The sequence below is a fragment of the Sander lucioperca genome, chromosome 11 (genome assembly GCF_008315115.2).
Source record: "Sander lucioperca isolate FBNREF2018 chromosome 11, SLUC_FBN_1.2, whole genome shotgun sequence".
Taxonomy (NCBI): Eukaryota; Metazoa; Chordata; class Actinopteri; order Perciformes; family Percidae; genus Sander; species Sander lucioperca.
The window spans coordinates 26,689,287-26,708,093 of record NC_050183.1 but is presented as its reverse complement, the minus strand read 5'-3'; the positions used below and the strand labels follow the sequence as shown (position 1 = coordinate 26,708,093).

Below are 18,807 nucleotides of genomic sequence, written 5' to 3'. Positions count from 1 at the left end.
AGGTAAAGAAGAACGGGACAGTTGGGTTTAGTAAAAGAACAACGGGACAGTTGGGTTTAGTAAAAGAAGAACGGGACAGTTGGGTTTAGTAAAAGAACAACGGGACAGTTGGGTTTAGTAAAAGAACAACGGGACAGTTGGGTTTAGTAAAAGAAGAACGGGACAGTTGGGTTTAGTAAAAGAACGGGACAGTTGGGTTTAGTAAAAGAAGAACGGGATAGTTGGGTTTAGTAAAAGAACGGGACGTTGGGTTTAGGAAACGTGACATGCAGGACACAAACCCCGGTCTCCTGGGTGAAAGTCCGATTTTTGGGCTTTCATACTACTCGCTACCGTTGTTGCTCTTAATGCTACGTCATCTTCAAGCGCCGTGTAGCTGCTGCTCTCCCCAGTGCGTTCTACACACACGCTGAAGGGGGGGTTTTGCGTCGTATCTGACGCTAACAGAGGGGAGGATCCCCGGACAGAGACCCAGCCGCTTCCAGTGCTACTTTGCACTAATCCATTTTGCGTAAATGGTGCTGCCTGGTACCAATTCACATCTATGCATTGATTTAATATGTAATCACACAGCGTGAAAAAGTTACTTTACGTTTGGGGTGAACACACCATAAGCCTAGAAAACGCCTCTGGGTCTGTACACCTGACCTAATGGGACTGGGCAACTGGATTTGCCTCTAGGCAATAATGGGCGGGGACAGTAAATGTTGAATGGTTGAAAACAATTCAATAAAACATGAATAGATGAATTTGCCTTTATGACGGCTCTACAGTCACACGTTCTGACGGGTGTCACTACCCGATGTGAGCCAAGTCCAGATGTGAGTTGCGCATGCGTCACTTTGCGACAATGACGTAATGCGTAAGGCATCACATTTTCACGGCATGATCCCTGATTGTAGATTAGAGGCTGAAGTAACCTACAAGAACCTAAACGAGAGACTTCTATAATGTCAATCTAATTAAAATGGACCTACATAATGAAGTTGGCTCACTGCTGGCTACAAGTTAGCAATCAAACACAACAAAGGCTGTCACTTGAATGGCGTTTTGATATGGCCTTAGCAATAAACAAGCCATTCTTTAATGTCGCCAACTGTTTAGTACCCTTCTTTTTTTTTTACTTTCTTAAAAAGTATCGGTTCAGGCACCTTTAAGGCACCGGTACCGTTTTAAAAGTATCGCTTTAGCACCGGTATCCAAACCAAACAATACCCAACCCTAATACTGACTCTAGATTCAAATGTGTGACTAGATTAAATATATAATAAGAGAAAATAATCTTTGGTGTTGCTTTAACTGGCCCCTGGCCTTGTGCCATTTTGCAAAAGTGGCCCCTGGCCAAAGCATGTTAAGAATCCCTCCCGTAGACTCTTAGTGTTGTTTCTCTACAGGTGGCAAATCTAACATGAGTTATGAGCCAAAACGTGCGGTATACTTAAAAAAAAATTGATTAGACACACCCAAAGGACAGTTCTCGCCTAAAGGGTTTCCTTAGACAAAAAGGCCAACATCAACCGGATATGTCGCAAAGTCAAATGTATTACATTAAAAAGGCAAACAAATGAACAAAGACAGTAACCTAACTGAAGGCTGAGTCAGGTGACACACTCCAGGTGACTCTGGCACACCTTTTAAACCGCCTCATGAATGGGGCAGGGATTAAAGATCCATTCAGGAACATCAGATGTTCATTTGTATTTTTGACAACAAAAGGAAAACACGAACAGGAAGGCAGTGACACAATGTGTGCTGTTTTATTACTGGATCTGTGACTTACTGTGCAACAGTATAGTGTCATATATTAAATGTTTTACGCAACCTTTTAAAAAAATGTGTAAGAGAACTATGCAATGCTATGATCATTAGGTAGTTAGTAGCATTTATTTTTTATTCAACCGTTTTAAAGCTAATGGAAGCAATAAGCCAGCATAGCAGCATGGCCATCCATATACAGTCAATTTACTCCATTATCAAGGTTTCCACATGCAATTGGGTGTGTTGTATTAAGGACATCCGTACGCGCACACAAAGAAACGCAACGTTGGTAATTATGCACTCACACACACACATCTAGACATTTTGCTGAAGGTGTTAGAGGTTTCTGACATATACTCTGAGGCATCAGGCTTTCAGACCCTCAGGGATCGGTGCCATTGACAGTCTCTCAAACCAACAAGTGGAACAAACAGCCACAAGACGCCTGAAAAACACCCACTCGCTCTTTCACAAACAAACACGCCAGAGAATGTGAGGGACAATCTAACGGCGGGACGACGATGGCAGTGATTCCGTCCAATCAGAGCTGGAGGTCTGTGACGGAGGGCAGCAGCTCGGTCAGCTCCGACTCGATATTGGCCGTCTGAGTGACAGGGTTGCCACGGAGATCAAGGCGCTTCAGCTTGGGGCAGGAGGCCAGCGGCTGAAGATCTGCCAATGTGGAGATTTCTGTGCATTTTTTTGGGTTAATGGAAAAAAACCTTCCCCGTGTGCTGTGGTGAGTCACATTAGCAGCAATGAATAGAAGGAGACAGGATGCACATATTCCACAACAACACTCTAAGAGCCACATGTCAAATATGACACTGGGACATTAATTAATTCTTCTAAATATAAAACTTGAAAGCCTAAACTTGCATTAGAAGGTATGCACTGAAACTGAAATTTGACTGTCATTACAAAAACAAAACTTGAATGTAGCCTTGTTTCATGGGTCATAACCTGTAAACAACATTCACTCCTCCTGAGTGTATCAGGGGAAGTGAAGCGTGAAGGAAAGGGAGTCTGCGGCGTTGTTATGTGTCTCTTCCCATCTTAATGATGCTGTTTGCTCTGCGAAATTGCAGCGCTGATTTTATTTCCAAAGTTTCAGGTAAACAGCTAATTAATCTCGCATCGAAGCTGAAGAGTCTCGTTAACGCTGTAATTTCTACAAACTCTGTAAACACCAACACTGTGTGTAGTGCATCTGTTACATCGCACTCTTCACACACCATCAGCTGCTCGCGCTCCTCAGCGGGGCTGTTTTGCAGCGTTGAGCCGTGCACTGATTCCCACGTGTCTCGAGTCACTTGTACACTGTGAGAGGACTAATACAGATATAGGGTCCTATTTTAACGTTCTAAGCGCACGGCGTGAAGCACATGACACAGGTGTGTCTAGGGCATGTCGACGGCGAAAAAAAGGGTCCCGGTGTGCTGGGCGCATGGTTCAAAAGGGTTGTACTTAGTACTTACATTAATCATAGGTGTGTTTTGGGCGTAACATGCAATAAACCAATCAGAGATCATCTCCCATTCCCTTTAAAAGCCAGGCACGTTTGGACCTTGGAGCATTGCTGTTATGATGGAGGATTTGCACCGTGATATTTTTATTTGTAATCTTTTGCATGTGTGTGTGCTGCTGCGCTTCCCTGTGTGTGTGTCACAAGCATAGTGTGCGCACACTGTGCATAAGCCTAGGTGCATTTTACTAATTTGCTGTTAAAATAACAATGAAATGGTGCGCTATTGACTTTAGACCAGGTTTTTGTTGGTCAATGGAGCAATCACTTCCCGCTGCCTCAAGATAGCAATTCTCCCAGAATGCACCTGAACACACTTCCCTGTAAGACCAGCACGCCCATGGGCGCAAAGATGGGCGCAGGTGCATTTGCTGTTTAAACGACGTGGGCGCTGGACGGGAAATTGACAACTGCATCGGTCTTAAACTAGCAAAGACACTTGCGTTGGGTTTTGCGCTGCGCTGCACCGGGTGCAAGATAGGGGCCTTAATATAAATTGATCTCTGTGACACTGATGCTAGAGAGATAAACACAGACCCAGAACAGGACATTCTCCAGCAAACAAACAATGGAATATGAATGATCGGTTTTAAGGATACTGTTATTCTTCAAGTGGACTTCCTCCAGTTTGGGAAGGTGGAACACCCCTTCCAGATTTTCTATGGAGTTGTTATCAGCCTCCAAGACCTGCAAGCGTGAAAAATTCCAGAAAATGAGCAATCAATATGTATCTTTCCTACTGTCATCTACAAACTGTGGGACACACAACAGAAGAAAGGGAACACTGTTGGTGTAGGACTGTGACGTATAACTGGGTTTGAATTGGAGCCTAATCACCTCCAGGCACTGCAACATGGCGAACTGAGGAGGCAGCCGCTGCAGCTGATTGGAGGACAGATTGATATGGGTAACCAGTAACAGTTGGTCCAGGTGGCATAAAGTGGTCACGTTCTGTTAGAAAAAAGAAAACAGAAACGTGAGAAATGACTTTTCAGAACTTCCCTATGTGGCAGCCATGCAGGTAAAGATCATTTCATACAATAAGCTAATTTAATTCATTTGTAATGTTCACTGTAATAATATCAAAAATAACTAATAGACGTAGCATCAGTGACATCACCCATGGGTTTGTGGACTGCCGTTTCAAAGCCAGGAGTTTGCATTTTTGCTGTCGCCATCTTGGTATTTTGGAGGCAGAAGTGACCATATTTGGGGAAAATGGCAGAGCTGGGGAGGATGACGCGTCTAAGCCAGTGTTGTGTATGTTTCAATGGCCCTGCACTAGGCTAAACGCTAAAGAGGGAAAAGTTGCTGATTTTAAACCCTTCTGAGGTGAGTCATCCACCGTAGTTTTGCCAGCGGGTAAACGCAGACCTCCGGGTACTGCCGCTATTTATCTGCATGTACGGCAGTACACTGCTGGTTGAAAAAATACCAGCTAACAATAGCGCTAGCTTGGTTGGCAGAACATGACATTTTTAGGTGACCCAAATGTTCCGATTAACTTTGATGAAGTGAAAACAAAGTGAGAGGGTCAAATTATAAGATGAAAACATGGGCAAAACCCCAAAACAAGCTCCAATCAAGTGAGGTCAGTAGGCTCATTTCCCCATAGACTTCTATAGAAACGGACTTCATTTTGGAGGTCAGTGGAGTTGAGTCCAGAGTTCTCGTGAGAGCACAACTGGAATTTGCTCAGCGAGTCACTCTGGCATTCAGTAGTGATGCTCATTAACTATGCCCTTGTAGCCGAGCTGCACCAATCACATCGGTGTATCTGATATAGGCGGGCCAGAGGCGAGCTAAACAGATGACGACAGCGCTGTGACGTCCAAGTCATTAGTAAACATTGCAAGATGGCTACGGATGAACACCAGTTGTTTGAAACGGCTTTGACCGCTACAATGAACGAGTTAGACTTGGCTTTTTATCTAAAAGAGGAACAGAAGACGGATACGGCAAGAGTTTAATCTACCAGTTAGCTCCGCTGGTAGCTAAGCGTATGGGGCTTAGCGAAAACCCACTGGTGGTTGTGATTGGTCGTAGTGGTATCCAATTGCATGCAGTGAGATTTTCAAATGCATGCTTGGTGCTGCCCTTCGAGTTGGGCCATTTTCATTGCTCATTGCCAGACCTTTACTCTTTCGGATTTGGGTCTGGATTTCCAGGCTAGTTGCCCCCTGCTGGAAATGTCAGAATGCAGGTTAAAGGCACAACGTGCATTGGCTTCACTTCTGGAACCCGGAATTTGCGACTTGTTCTGAACCAACCTTGTCAGAAATACTGAAGACACGCACTTCAGCATACTCCATTTTCAGGATGGTGTTTTCAATCATAAACTTGCTGCACAGGTCACTGTAATATGCAGAGCGCATGGAATCCACTTCCTGAGGGAGAAAAAAACGAGAGCCTTCAGTCAGTGATCTATATCCTAGTCAGTGTTACAGACTGTACATGGTTGGTACTCACTTTCAGTGTTTGGAAATGAGCAAGTGTCTCTTTTTCATATCCCAGAGGGTCTAGTGCCCTCATGAGGAGGATAATGGTCAGTAAGCACCCTGCCAAGGCAAGCAGAGTGTTTCAACGGCTACCAGAAAGCATCACCATCAGCGGCAGCAAACTTATATTGTGTATTTATGTGATGTTGGTGATTTGGTTGTGTAAAGGAAAAGGAACCACGTGGATGGGATGCTTTTTAAAATCACTTACACTTGTTGAGCGGCTCCAGTTCTTGTAGCTGGTTGCATGATTGCAGCTCTGACTGTAACACTGAGGTCTTCTCTACTGAGAGTTCACTCCTACAGAGAAACAACACATTCAGTGCTTACTCTTTTAAACAAACTACAGAATGTGCTAAGCCAAGACGATACCTGAAGAGTTCCTGATCCGTAGCGGAGTCCCGACACCAACTCTCACTCCGACCTGTGGAAGTTGAAAGTTTACAGTGTCATTGAGGAAACATACATTTGTGGAACATGAACACGATGATGTGAAGACGCGCGCTGTGCATCACCTGTGTACAGAGCACAGTCTCGGTGAGTGTGTTTTTCAGTCCAGTGCACAGTCAGGTTGTGCTCATTTGTGACGTCGCTTATCGTTCCAGGAGGAAGATCACAGATCTGAGCCGGTGTTAAGGTTGAAAAACACGTGGAAGAGTTTGATTTCGACTTCCAATTAGCCACCTTTAAAAGAAGCCCACATGAAAGCCACACAGTCCCAGAGCGTGGTGCATACTAAGTCCATGGCTCATTTTCATGCCAATACAGCAGACGGGTAGAGCTGGGCAGTATGACATAAATATAACATCCTCGATGGATTAGCAAAACAGTCATTTACACAAACTAGGCTTTTAATAGATTCATTTAGATCACCGAGTAAACATTATTTTATTTTTTTGGCATTTAGTTTGAGAGAAAGCATAATTAAAATATAAATCTAAAGACAAAATAATTAGATGATGCTGAATTTACATACTGAGTCACCACAATTGAAGTGTCTGGCCAAAGCTGCATCTGCTCCCGCCATGAAAAAACTAATATTAACATGGGATTATGAGTAAATATGGATATGAATAAATACAGATAAAATCATAACAGCTACAGTGCCTTGTGAAAGTATTAACCCCTGACATTTTTCCTATTTTGTTCCCTTACAACCTGGAATTAAATTGGATTTGTTGTATTAAAAAAAACAAAATGTAATCAATTATTTATTCATTTGTTTTGCATAAGAAAGGGGAGGTATAATTTCAGGCATGTATCATTTGATTTACATGACCACTTTTGAAGATGCTAAATTTGTTTTATTGTGAAACAAACAAGAAATAAGACACAAAAAAAACAATTCCCCCCCCCCCCCCCTCTCCAAAGTCAATACTGTAGAGCCACCTCTGGCAGTGATTACAGCTCCGAGTCTCTCGGGCTCTAAGCCTGGCACATCAAGCCACTGGGATTTTTGCCCATTCCTCAAGGCAAAACTGTGCCAGCTCCTTCGAGTTGGATGAGTTCCACTAGTAACAGTGCAGCAATCATTAATTCATATCGCAGATTCTCAATTGGATTGATGCCATATTCTTTCCATTTTGTAATAATGGATTTAATGGTGCTCCAATGGGATGTTCAAAGTTTCCGATATTCTTTTATGACCCAATGCTGATTTGTACTTCTCCACAACTTTGTCCCTGACCTGTCTGGAAAGGTTTTTTGGTCTTCATGGCGCCCATTGCTTAGTGGGGTTGCTGACTGTCGGGCCTCTCGGGACACACTGAGATCATGTGACTGATCATGTGACTGAGATTACAGGTGGACTTTATTTAACTAGTTATGTGACTTCTAAAAAGGTAACTGGTAGGGGCTTCATAGCAAAGCAAGTGAGTACATACCTGTATGCATGCACCACTTTACACTTTTTTTATTTTTTTTTATTTCACAATAGTTTCCCATTTTGTGTAGCTCCATTTCATAGAATCCAAAAAAAAAATCCATTTAAATTACAGGTTTCAATGCAACAAAATAGGAAAAACGCCAAGAGGGGTGAATACTTTTGCAAGGCACTGTACTCGGCTCGCATGTCAACAGATCCTTTTTCATGGAAACCGAGCAAACCTAGGATAGGGAATTAAAAGTAAACAAAAGTATGACATACAAAAAAGTGTGAAAGAAGTTTTGTTTTCTCAAAATATTAACACCCACTATTCCATGTTAATTACAGAAATTATCCTCAGATAAGTATTATTTTTAAAGACAGAATCATTCATGTTTTTCAAATGGTGTCTAGTGAATTCAACAACCTTTTTGGGATGAAACCACCATTTTTTTGCTAGCTCTCATATGCGAGCTCAGATACAGACAGCCCTCCTGGAGCTGGAGATAATCCCCTTCCTCCTAAAATGCATCTACAGTACTTTAGCTGTCAGACTAAACATGGTGTCCTCTGTATCACTGTGCCCTGACAAGTTAGAAAAGCTTAAAAAAAAGCCATGACAGGAAGTCCCACTACAAATCTGCGGTTAAAGGTTATAATAACATTCCTTTCCAGTACACTGGTTAAAGTTTTGTGCTGAACCCCTTCCCCTTCCTTATCAGCATGTGGTATGTAAAGAATGAGGAAAACAGAGAGTTAAACCTGTATCCTGTTCAATCAGCAGCACACAGTGACAGTCAACGATAATATCGGAGGCGTGATCGGCCAATGGAAAAGGATACCCAGACAGGGCTGTGTTTGAAGCGCGGGTGGACGCTCCTCCACTCCACTCTCTGGGGCTGACCGTCGAGGACCAGCAGCAGGCCCACAGACTGCGCCTAACAGAGCAGAGGCAAGAAGAGAGGTCGCTCAGGAAACGCAGCAGTGTACCACAAGGACACCACATCACAGATTCTTACAGTTGGTTACACACGCTTCTTAATACAGAGTTCACTTGTTCAAACTCTTCAAACAGTCAGCACACAGCAGCCAGTGTGGACTAAACTGTGGAGAACTTTTTATTGCGCTGACACACCCACATACATTGTTTTCTCACTCAAGCATAGTCTCACATAGCCAGACCTCTAGTCCACACAGCATTCTGGGATGGGAGAAAAACCTGATGTGGTTTATTGGCATTTCTTTAAACCAATCACAATCGTCTTGGGCGCCACTAAGCCCCGGACGGAGCCATGGTGCCGCTGCAAAATAGCCTCAGGAAGGAACTTGTTTTGGTGGAAAGTGTGTACGTTCAAAAGTTGTTTTAGTCGTGCAACAGAAAACTCAGATTGGACAGATAGTCTAGCTAGCTGTCTGGATTTACCCTGCAGAGATCTGAGGAGCAGTTAACCATAGAGTTTAGAATGCCAACACAAAGAAAGAGGAAGGTTGGGGGCTAGAGAGGACCTAAGGTGTGATGTAATTAAATTAAAGCTGTTAACTTGCAAAAGTCTTGAATGCACAGTTTTTGTTGGTGTCACTTGGGCCTTCTCAGTGACCCTTTTAGAAATCACCTTCTCCAGACAATCTCAAGGGATTTATTTCACACTGTGCAATTTTTAGGTGATGAAATTGTTCTTAATCAATCTATTGGTTGTGTGCTGCTAAGATGTTTTAGGCCTTGTTTATTGTGTTGTGGTTTTGTTGTTTTTTTGTACCTCCAACTTCAAATCAAATGTCCCCTCGACAGACAATAAAGAACTCTGAACTCCTTTCTGTAACTTACTGTAAGGTAGGACAACCCATTCAGTAAAGAGGTGACTTTCTTGTTATTGTAATATAAAAAAGAAAAAAAAAAGCTTCAAAGCCAATTGTGATATACAGTATATTGTAATGCTTCCAGCCGTTAGTGTTTTTTTTAGGTCATTGTGTTATGAGTGACAGTGTTCTTGTTGGGAGACCGATGTTGTCAGTGTTGCATGAGTTGATCCAGGAAGTGTTTTGGTTGCATTTTTTGATTTGAGATTAACTGTTGCTGTGTGCTGAGTAGAGTGCGGATCGGCCCGCATTTTTCTGTCCGAGCCCGGCCTGCGTCCAACAGAGCAGTAACCGAGCCCGGCCCGAGCCCAACAGGCATTAAGATATTTATGGCCGAGCCCGACAGTTAAAATCAAATTTTTTTCCTCATACTAATGATACATGTATGTTTGTTTGTGTGGAAAGCTTTTATTAAGCAACTGTAGGAAGGCAGTCGGAAATGTCAACACATGAGCGCATTAGCGCACACGGGGCAACAAGCTCACGTTAACACAGGCACGCACCTACATAATAAGCGGTTTCAAATTTAAAATGTTCAATGCCTTATCACGCTGATGTGACCGAGCCCGACCCGAACCTGAACATCATTTCTAAATATCTGTCCGAACCCGGCCCGGCCCGTCAGGTACCGCCAGGTCGGGTATCCATCCTCTAGTGCTGAGCTGCATGTTGGTTAAGACAACTGTGTGTAGAGTATTTAAAAAGTGCACGCAGCATAGCGAAATGTGTGTAACCAATTGTTAAAGTGTGAGAAATAAGTGAAAAAACAGTGATGGCACTCACATTGACAGGCCTAGAGAAGGCGACGGCCACTCTCTCCTCATCCCGACTGACGTACACACAGCTTATCATCTCCTCGCGTTCCGCTGTCGAAAAGACGAGTTTGATACATGACTAAAGAACAGCAAATAATTTATTTGCATGCTCAGAAAAACTGCTCTAAACATGTATACATATGTGTACATATAGACACAATTACAGATGAACATACCTCTGCCTAGCAACCAGCGATAGTAGAACCAAGCACTCTGGTCGTTGGGGTCAGTGAAGAAAGCGTTTTGTACAAGCTCATATTCTGAAATAAAAATGGGTTTGGTTAGATGCTACATGTGTTGAATTACACAGCAGCACTCACAGCTGTCTTTTTTTAAACTTTATCCTTGCACTGCTATAGTTTTTATATTACTATGTATACATTATTCTCTTATATTGTCCATATTTAATGCTGGTCTCTAGACTTTATCCTTGCACTGTTGGACTTATTTGAACTACCACCATGACACACACTCTCATAGAGCACCTTACCATACAGACTGAATCACAGGGTCAGTCCCTGCCCTGTCACTGCAAGAGTCTCATGCTTATACATCCCTTATAGTACATTCATGTGGATTTTTTATTTAGTATCGTTTCTTTTATTGTCCATATAATTCGTGTGGATTTGTTATCATCCTGTTTATGATGTATGTGTATGTTGTGTGTGATGTCTTTAAGCTACTGGGACCTTGAGTTTCCCCTTGGGGATCAATAAATAAAGTAAGTAAGTAAGTAAGTAAGTGTGTGCATGTCTATCTATCTATCAATCAATCAATCAGACATCCACTTGTAAAGCACTACGATTGACAGCCATTGTAAAGCCTCAGACTGCCCCCTGTCTGTTGTTAGTGGGTATTGCTGACTCCACAACCTGGCCATTCATTTGAGTCGTTGGTGAGTTTACCTTTGAGGAGCTGCTCTTCACAGACGCGATGGGAGTGGGTTTGCGGGGAAGGTGGAGAGGAGGCCCGGCGAGGCTCGCGGCACGGTGAATGGGGCTCGGGAGACTCTGGGTGCAGCAGCGGCAGCAGGGTGCTGCGGTAATGCCAGCTGGAGTAGTTGGAGAAGTTGGAGCCGATGAGACGATCGGTAAACGCCAACTCCTGATCCACGGGAACACCGGACATCTTCACAACCATCCGACGATAATCCCAGCAATGGACTGGTCGAAATGGGAGAATACGGTGTGAGACATGGATGGAAAGAGGGCAGTGACATATCAGGCAGGCTGTGTAGTCCAGAACACCTAAACCGAAACAGAGTCATCATCGAGACCGAGACAAGACCAAGACCAGACTAGTGCAAGCCCAGCACTGCACGGCACGATAAAAGGTGGAAAAAGCTAACCAAAGGCCTTCCTCAATTTAATCTGAAAGATCCACATTCCCATAGAAAACACCCACAGAAAATAAATAAACTCCTTATGGTTTAGGCAGCCAAATTTTAATACAGACAATTTGGCTGACTTCTCCTAAACAGCCAGAGCTTCTTCTCCCGTCTCCGGCATTCCCTTTATTTGGAACGTGTGTGTTACCGGGGCGGTGAGAGATGTAACAGTAACCAATTTCAAATGAGTTACTGGTTGCATTTGAAGCAGGAAGTTTTACATCCAATCACAGTGATTAAGCTTAGCGTTAGTTCATATTAGAGCCCGACTGATAAAGGATTTTTAAGGCCGACATCGATACAAATATTTGGTGATTTAAAAATCAGATACATCGGCCGATATATATTTTTAAAAAAAATCCAGAAACGCGTAACAAAACATAAACAGATTTCCCTAACATTAGTTATTTGTAGTTATTTATGAGTCCTCACTAAAATAATATGATAATGCAGTTTAAAAACAAACTTGTTTTATAGTCACAACAGAACAGAGGAACATCAAAATATATTAAAGTTCTGATAAATAAAATGTATAAAAATACAAACGATATATAAGATATGAAACTTATACAGTAGAGCCCGACCGATAAAGGATTTTTAAGGCCGATACCGATACAAATATTTGATGATTTAAAAATCAGATACATCGGCCGATATATATATATTTTTTTTTTAAATCCAGAAATGCGTACCTTAAGATATGAAACTTAAAGTCCTATGAACAAAATAACTGCATGAACTGCATAATGCTCCCTGTTTCAGCTTAGCATGCTGCTTGGCTGGTCCAGGGAGCATTATCAAGAGCGGAGCCATCAGCGCCAAGCATAACTGTATCTCCATTTGTTGCAATAAATGGTTCAATCTATGACGAGCAGAGAGTGCACACACATTTTGGGGGCAGGGGGCAGTGTAAAAAAAAAAAAAGGGAACATCTTATAATTATTTATTTAAAAAGAAAAACTTTTTTTTAAACAAAACATTAAATATATATTAACACAATTTGTATCACTATATGATACAAATATAAGGCCATTTATATTCATATTATAATATAATTATTATTAATAATAAAAAATAAAAATATTGTGTTGTTGTTTTAGCTTTTATTGTATTAATATTGTTTTTCTTTTACATGTTCGAAATAAAGCAAGCATTTATTCATTCATTCTTTCAACTCCGACTTCCTTACCAATTTATTTGACTCATAACTCAACAAAGTCTAATCTCCCGACCGGATATTTGGATTTTTTATTCAATACATACATTTGTTTGACAGAAATGCTGTGCACAAACATACTGTATATATATTAATTTATTTAAAAAAAAAAAGAGCACTTTATCTCAAGGAAGAAAAAGGGCAGGTGCCCCCTCTGATGTCTATGTGTGCACGTGCCTGATGACGAGAGTGTTCCTGACTGAAATTATGTCACTACAGAAATCAGATAATGCAGTTGGGGTCTTGAAATAAAATCCCGAGTCCTCTTTACTCGAGAACGAAACGAGCTCGAGTAAAAATGTGGTTGCTCCAAGACGAGACAGAGACGTTCAAAAAGTGGTCTTGAGACTGGTCTCGAGTACTACAACACTGTTATCAGGTCTAGATCAGTTGCAAACAAATGCAACTGATCCAGATTTGTACAATTCTGAGCTCTCTTGCTTCGACTCCATTACTCACAGTTGCGGTCGTCCAGGCTCAAGCAGCGATCACACAAGCCCAGCTCTCTGGCCCAGTCCGGTCGGGGCAGGCGGGTTGAGACCCAACCTCGGTGGTGCCAGCTGCCGTAGGACTTTGGGTTCACTTTCAGGCAAGACTCCAGGAATGACAGCTCAGCCTGGTAAATCTTTTGCACTTCATCCTCATCTCTGGAGCGCACATCGAGAAACAACAAAAACACAATTCTTTTGTCATATCTCTGATGATTTACCATTCGAAAAGTGTTACACTGTGAATCTGCAGGTTAAGATAACTGGTAGTGATCTAACCTCACAGTCTCCAGGTGCATTAGGATCTCTCTCCTGTAGTTCCACAGGGTAGCAAAGTCAGGATTGGATGATAGAAGCTGCTGGGTAATCTGGAGAGCCTCATCATCGCAAATACCCTCCTTCCTCTGTCACCACACACACACACACACACACACACACACACACACACACACAGGACATAAGAAATGACCACAAGAATAAAACTTGTTTTAAATAGGCACAGTCAGTGAAAGTATTCAATAAGCACCAGGCATGACGTTTTGGTTTCTAAACTGTACTTTAAATGTCCCATGTAGACTGCCATATAATTGATAAGACTGATGTTCTGTCTCTAAATTCTTTCCAACTTTCCTATCCTGTCCTGGGCCCATTTGTTCCTACTGAAGACATAAAAACAGGTTAACGGTATACAGTAGAGCCGACCGATAAAAGATTTTTAAGGCCGATACCGATACAAATATTTGATGATTTAAAAATCAGATATAAAAAATCCAGAAATGCGCAACTTAAGATATGAAACTTACAGTCCTATGAACAAAAAGACAATAACAACAAAAAAATCGAACAGTGTTGCCAACAGGGACGTTGTAGAGAGTCCTCTGGTGGACAAACTATGCAACGCCAACACTCAGAACATGGTTGAAGGTTGTTTCGTCCGTTTTAATTTTATTTTTTAAATATTCATTAATTGGCCATTATAAATGCCGATACCAATAGTTTGGAAAATGCCTAATATCGGCCGATAATGTCGGCAGGCTCTAGTTCATGCAGGACACAAAGTCACACGCCCCCTGATTGAATTATGATTCCTATCAGACACACACCAATCACAGCCATTCTCACATCGAGGCGGTCTTTTTAAATGGGACTTCCTCCTCACTGATCCCTGTTACACTGACACTGCTGCACTCAGTGCTGCTGCTGGCAACGCTTTTCCTCCACCTCCCCAGCCCCCACCTTCCTAGTTCAGAATCCTGACATGGCTCAAAGTAAAAAAAAATGGTTTTCAATGGTTGAAGGGTGTTTCGTCCATTTTTATTTTATTTTTTTAATATTCAATTATCAGAATCATTTGTCATTTGTCATTATAAATGATTCTGATGAATGAATATTAAAAAAAAATTTTAATCGGCCATTATAAATGCCGATACCGATAGTTTGGAAAATGCCTAATATCGGCTGATAATATCGGCCCACCGATATATCGGTCGGACTCTAGTATACAGTTGTAGAACCTTTTTAAATTCCTATAACGGCCAGGCACTGTTGTTTTCATCAAAAGTTACTAAATAGGATATGTTGTGATTGTTTTATGTGGACCCCAGGAAGAGTAGCTGCTACATTGTTAGCAGCTAATGGGAGGAGCATCTCGCTGCAGCCCGCGGGAAGGCGGGGCTTCCCACATCCAAGTCAGCCATTTTTTTGTTTGTTTACGTCACGCAGCTTTAAATCCCCGGGGCACGTGGTGAGGGAAAGTTTCTGGACTTCGCATTGTGTGCACCACATTGACTGCTGCTGTATAAGAACACGGCTGGCTGCGTAGGGCAGTGGTCGGGGAGGATGCGCGGGCATTAACATACAGGACTTACCAGGGAGCGGAGTTGGGGAAAATAAAAGACTTTCACCCAGGAAATGAGTGTTCCTTGGGGAGAGTTTTAATACAAACCACGATCTTTCCCTAAACTTAACTAGTCGTTTTGGTGCCTGAACTTCACCTATTCTCAGGTAACTGAACCACCAACTACTGCTGACCTGACGGAGCACCACTACCGGCAACTCGCGGTGCTTTGTACCCAGCGCACAGTCACCTGTTCTGGGGTAACTGAACCTGACGGATCATGGGAGCTTGTGGGCGGGGCTTGATGTCAAAGCCCCGCCTTCCCACGGGCTGCAGCGACACGTACTTGGCTAATGGGGATCCGAATAGAGGAATAAAGGAAGATAAGTAGTGCACTTGTTAGAGACTATGTTCAGCTGTGGATGAATTCACTCTGGTATTTACAGCAGCAGGACAGTGTGTGTGGTTTTGACAAAAAAAATAGAATGTGTGTTCATGGTAATGAAGTAACATACCACCCAGTGCAATGGTGAGATGGTAAGCTATATCAGGCTTTAGCTACACAGGTAATACTCACTAATTCTATTCTTTTCTTGCGGTGTGTTAAAATAGCAAGAATACAGAATATTACATTATATAGTCATGTAAAATACATGGTATGTAGTATAAATGTGGCTTTCTAAAGAACCTTAGAAAAGCAGGCATCTCGTGCAGCCACGTATATCTTCAGTTTCTTCTCCCTCTCCTTTCTTTTCTCCTCCTCCTGCTGGGCTGTGGATTTAACCTTCACTCTACCATGCTGTCAAAAGCAAAAATAAAAACAAAAAAAAAGGTAGGCGAACATAAGTACATTTCACTCTGCTGGTTAAAGCTTATTATAAATAATTGACCACTTCATGTGCAATGTGAACAGTACACCAGAGCAGTGAATATTCCAATATTTCAAAAGAAAATGAGTCAATTTCTTACCATCCTTTCTGGTTGTGCAGGGTACTTCCCAACAGATCTGTTTATAATGGGAATGAGGAGTGGTATTCAGATTAGGCCTGAGTAACGTTTACTTTACAGACGCACACAGAGCTGACAGACTGGCACATGTTATGACAAGCTTAGCTTAGCATCGGCATGTATGCATTTAGCCCTCAGTGAGGTTAAAACACTGAATATAAGCAGCCCTGAGTCTGCTGTTAGCTTGCTAATTATCTCCGTTTCCCAGTAAACAACAGAGGGCTGGGCTCATTTAACATTACAGCCATTCAAACTAGCACAGAATAACAGAAACCTGCGACAGAAAATATATCGCCGCATGGTTTATCCCATAGAACACCCACCTGTTTTCTGTTTTTCTGTTTTTTTCTGCTCGGCTTGCTGTAATGTTTTTCAGAATGCTGTTTGATTTGTCATGTCACAGGATTTTTAACGACTACAAATTTTCCTCTTCCGTCTCATGACATTTACGTCACGGAGAGAGTATTTTCCTGACCGCGGGGGTTTGTTGCTCTCTGGTGGCGAAAACAGCGAACAGCAGCGCAGACAAATTCAAGTCATAGTAGGAAAAGCACAAGTGTATTCACAACCATTAATGGTGGCTGCATTCCACTTAGGAGAGGTCCTGGTATTGTGCATGCAGACTCACTGAACCAGCTTACTGGGACACTTGATGGAATTGAGCCATCGTTAAGGTTATCAATTTCAGCTGTGCTTTTCCTACTATGACAAGTCAAAATGTCTGCTGTAAAAAAGGTCCATTAAAGTCTAATAAAGATGGAAACTGCATGACAGGGACACACACACACACACACACACACACACACACACACATACATAGTGCGTTTCACTATCTTTGTGGGGACCCGTCATTGACATAATGCATTCCCTAGTCCCTTACCCTAACCTTAACCATCACAACTAAATGCCTAACCTTAACCCTTACCCTCACCCTAACCATAACCTAATTCTAACCCTAATCCTACAACCAAGTCTTAACCCTCAAACAGCCCTTTAAACTTGTGGGGTCCAGCATTTTGGCCCCACAAAGCTGTCGGGACCCCACAAGTATACTGGACTCCTGGTTTTTGGACCCCACGAATATAGTTAAACAAGAACACACACACACACACACACACACACACACACACACACACACACATACAGTATACACACACACTAAAGAACATTGGTAAGAGAATGCAATTAAACTTGTTTGCTAAACATTTGCTGAAGCAAAAGAGAATTTTTTTCCAGTTCTTAACGTTTTGATGTACTGTTAGGCCTAACTTTACTCGGTACTGACTTTTTGCTCAAAATAATGGAGATTTGATAACATTACATGGTCATATTTTTTGTATCAGAAAAACGCATTGAGGTAGTTTTAAAATGGTCTTGCCATTGCAATGTTTGTTTTTGTTTTGAATGTTAAAATGTCCTCCTTGCGTGACAAAAACAAATTGGAAAATCTTGATTAAATGTTTAGTTTTGCAGCTGCAAGTGTGGGCAGTCACTTCCTCATGCGCGGAGAGCAGATAGAAAGGTCGCTGGAATAGAATTCTATACTTTTTGATGAGAGGAAGAGCAGTTCCTTGGCCTTAACTGAGAATTGGATGATTTGTTAGAAGAAGAACTCACTGACATGAACAGATCTATGGAGCAGATGCTTTCAGGGGGCACAACATATTGATATATATGTGGATATGCTTAACTTTAGGGCCCATACCCTCTTCTGACAGACGACACAGGCAACATTCCCTGTCCGAAGCTTCAAGTTCAATAATAACTGCAGAATCCAGGCTCTAATTACTTATTAGCCACCTAAAACCTTTTTTTTTAATTATTTTTCTTTTTTACTTTTCCAGTTTACGATTAGTAAGTGTAATTGCAAAATGATAAGTGTGCTTCATTCATAAAAACAACATTATTTATTATTGCTGTAACAGAAGTAAAAGAAAGAGGACACATCTAATAAGGTTACATGACATGTACTCAACTGATGTTTTCAGTTCAGAATGGAAATGAATACTGCACACAGCCATTCTATCACTATGCCTGACTGCATTTTCATTTAGTGGAAAATTCGAAGTACACTCTGATATTAAATTACAAAGATCTAATCCTTCGTTTTCAAAATAGAGAAAATAAATTACATTACATCACCTCGGTGGGGAAACTCTCCAGTCAGACAGTTTCCAGACTGCCTGCCCTTCTCCTTGGATTTCTTTGTTGGGCAAAATACAAAAAAAGCAATATGGTCTCTACAAGTCAGATTTATACCTATCTGTCTATCTCTATTCTATCAAATAACATGTTTGGTACATTATAAAGACAATATGTTGTGTAATTAATGTATTGTCGTGAAGACAAGGATTTATAAATCACCAAAAAAAGAACAGAAAATCTGGTACAGTTTAATGATTGGAAACTTTTATTGCAAGGCGTACCTATCATATTGTCGTTTAGTGTACAAGTTGTTGCAAAAACAAAATGCAACCTCAAACACCTCCAGGTTCTCCAGTCGCCTCTCCGTCAGCTCTGCAAAATGTATGCTCGTGGACAAGTTGAAAGAGCT

General features: G+C 41.8%; 1 protein-coding gene across 2 annotated transcripts; it reads right to left on the bottom strand.

Annotated features, from left to right (window-relative positions):
- Window positions 1-1,729: 1,729 nt before the first annotated feature.
- rabggta (Rab geranylgeranyltransferase subunit alpha) lies at window positions 1,730-16,692 on the bottom strand. 2 transcript variants are annotated; one of them, XM_036007538.1, is made up of 17 exons: window positions 16,591-16,692; window positions 16,215-16,257; window positions 15,934-16,044; window positions 13,688-13,812; window positions 13,380-13,567; window positions 11,223-11,480; window positions 10,494-10,577; window positions 10,286-10,368; window positions 8,488-8,583; window positions 6,297-6,402; window positions 6,154-6,205; window positions 5,993-6,081; window positions 5,753-5,841; window positions 5,554-5,670; window positions 4,121-4,234; window positions 3,883-3,970; window positions 1,730-2,448 (listed from the first exon to the last, which is right to left on the bottom strand). In XM_036007538.1, the coding sequence occupies exons 2-17, from the start codon at window positions 16,215-16,217 to the stop codon at window positions 2,300-2,302; spliced, it is 1,752 nt and encodes a 583-aa protein (XP_035863431.1). In that variant the 5' UTR covers window positions 16,218-16,257; window positions 16,591-16,692; the 3' UTR covers window positions 1,730-2,299. The 2 variants fall into 2 exon arrangements, with proteins under 2 accessions (XP_035863431.1, XP_031167707.1); XM_031311847.2 differs by having other exon boundaries at window positions 16,215-16,251; window positions 16,577-16,689.
- Between the last annotated feature and the right edge of the window lie 2,115 nt (window positions 16,693-18,807).

What these genes read in the sequence shown, in the direction of transcription:
- rabggta (XM_036007538.1), bottom strand. An exon ending in ATGCACCTGGAGACTGTGAG is followed by an intron (nt 13,568 to 13,687) that starts GTTAGATCACTA and finishes TGTGCGCTCCAG; the next exon opens with AGATGAGGATGAAGTGCAAA. An exon ending in TCGCTGGTTGCTAGGCAGAG is followed by an intron (nt 10,369 to 10,493) that starts GTATGTTCATCT and finishes TCTTTTCGACAG; the next exon opens with CGGAACGCGAGGAGATGATA.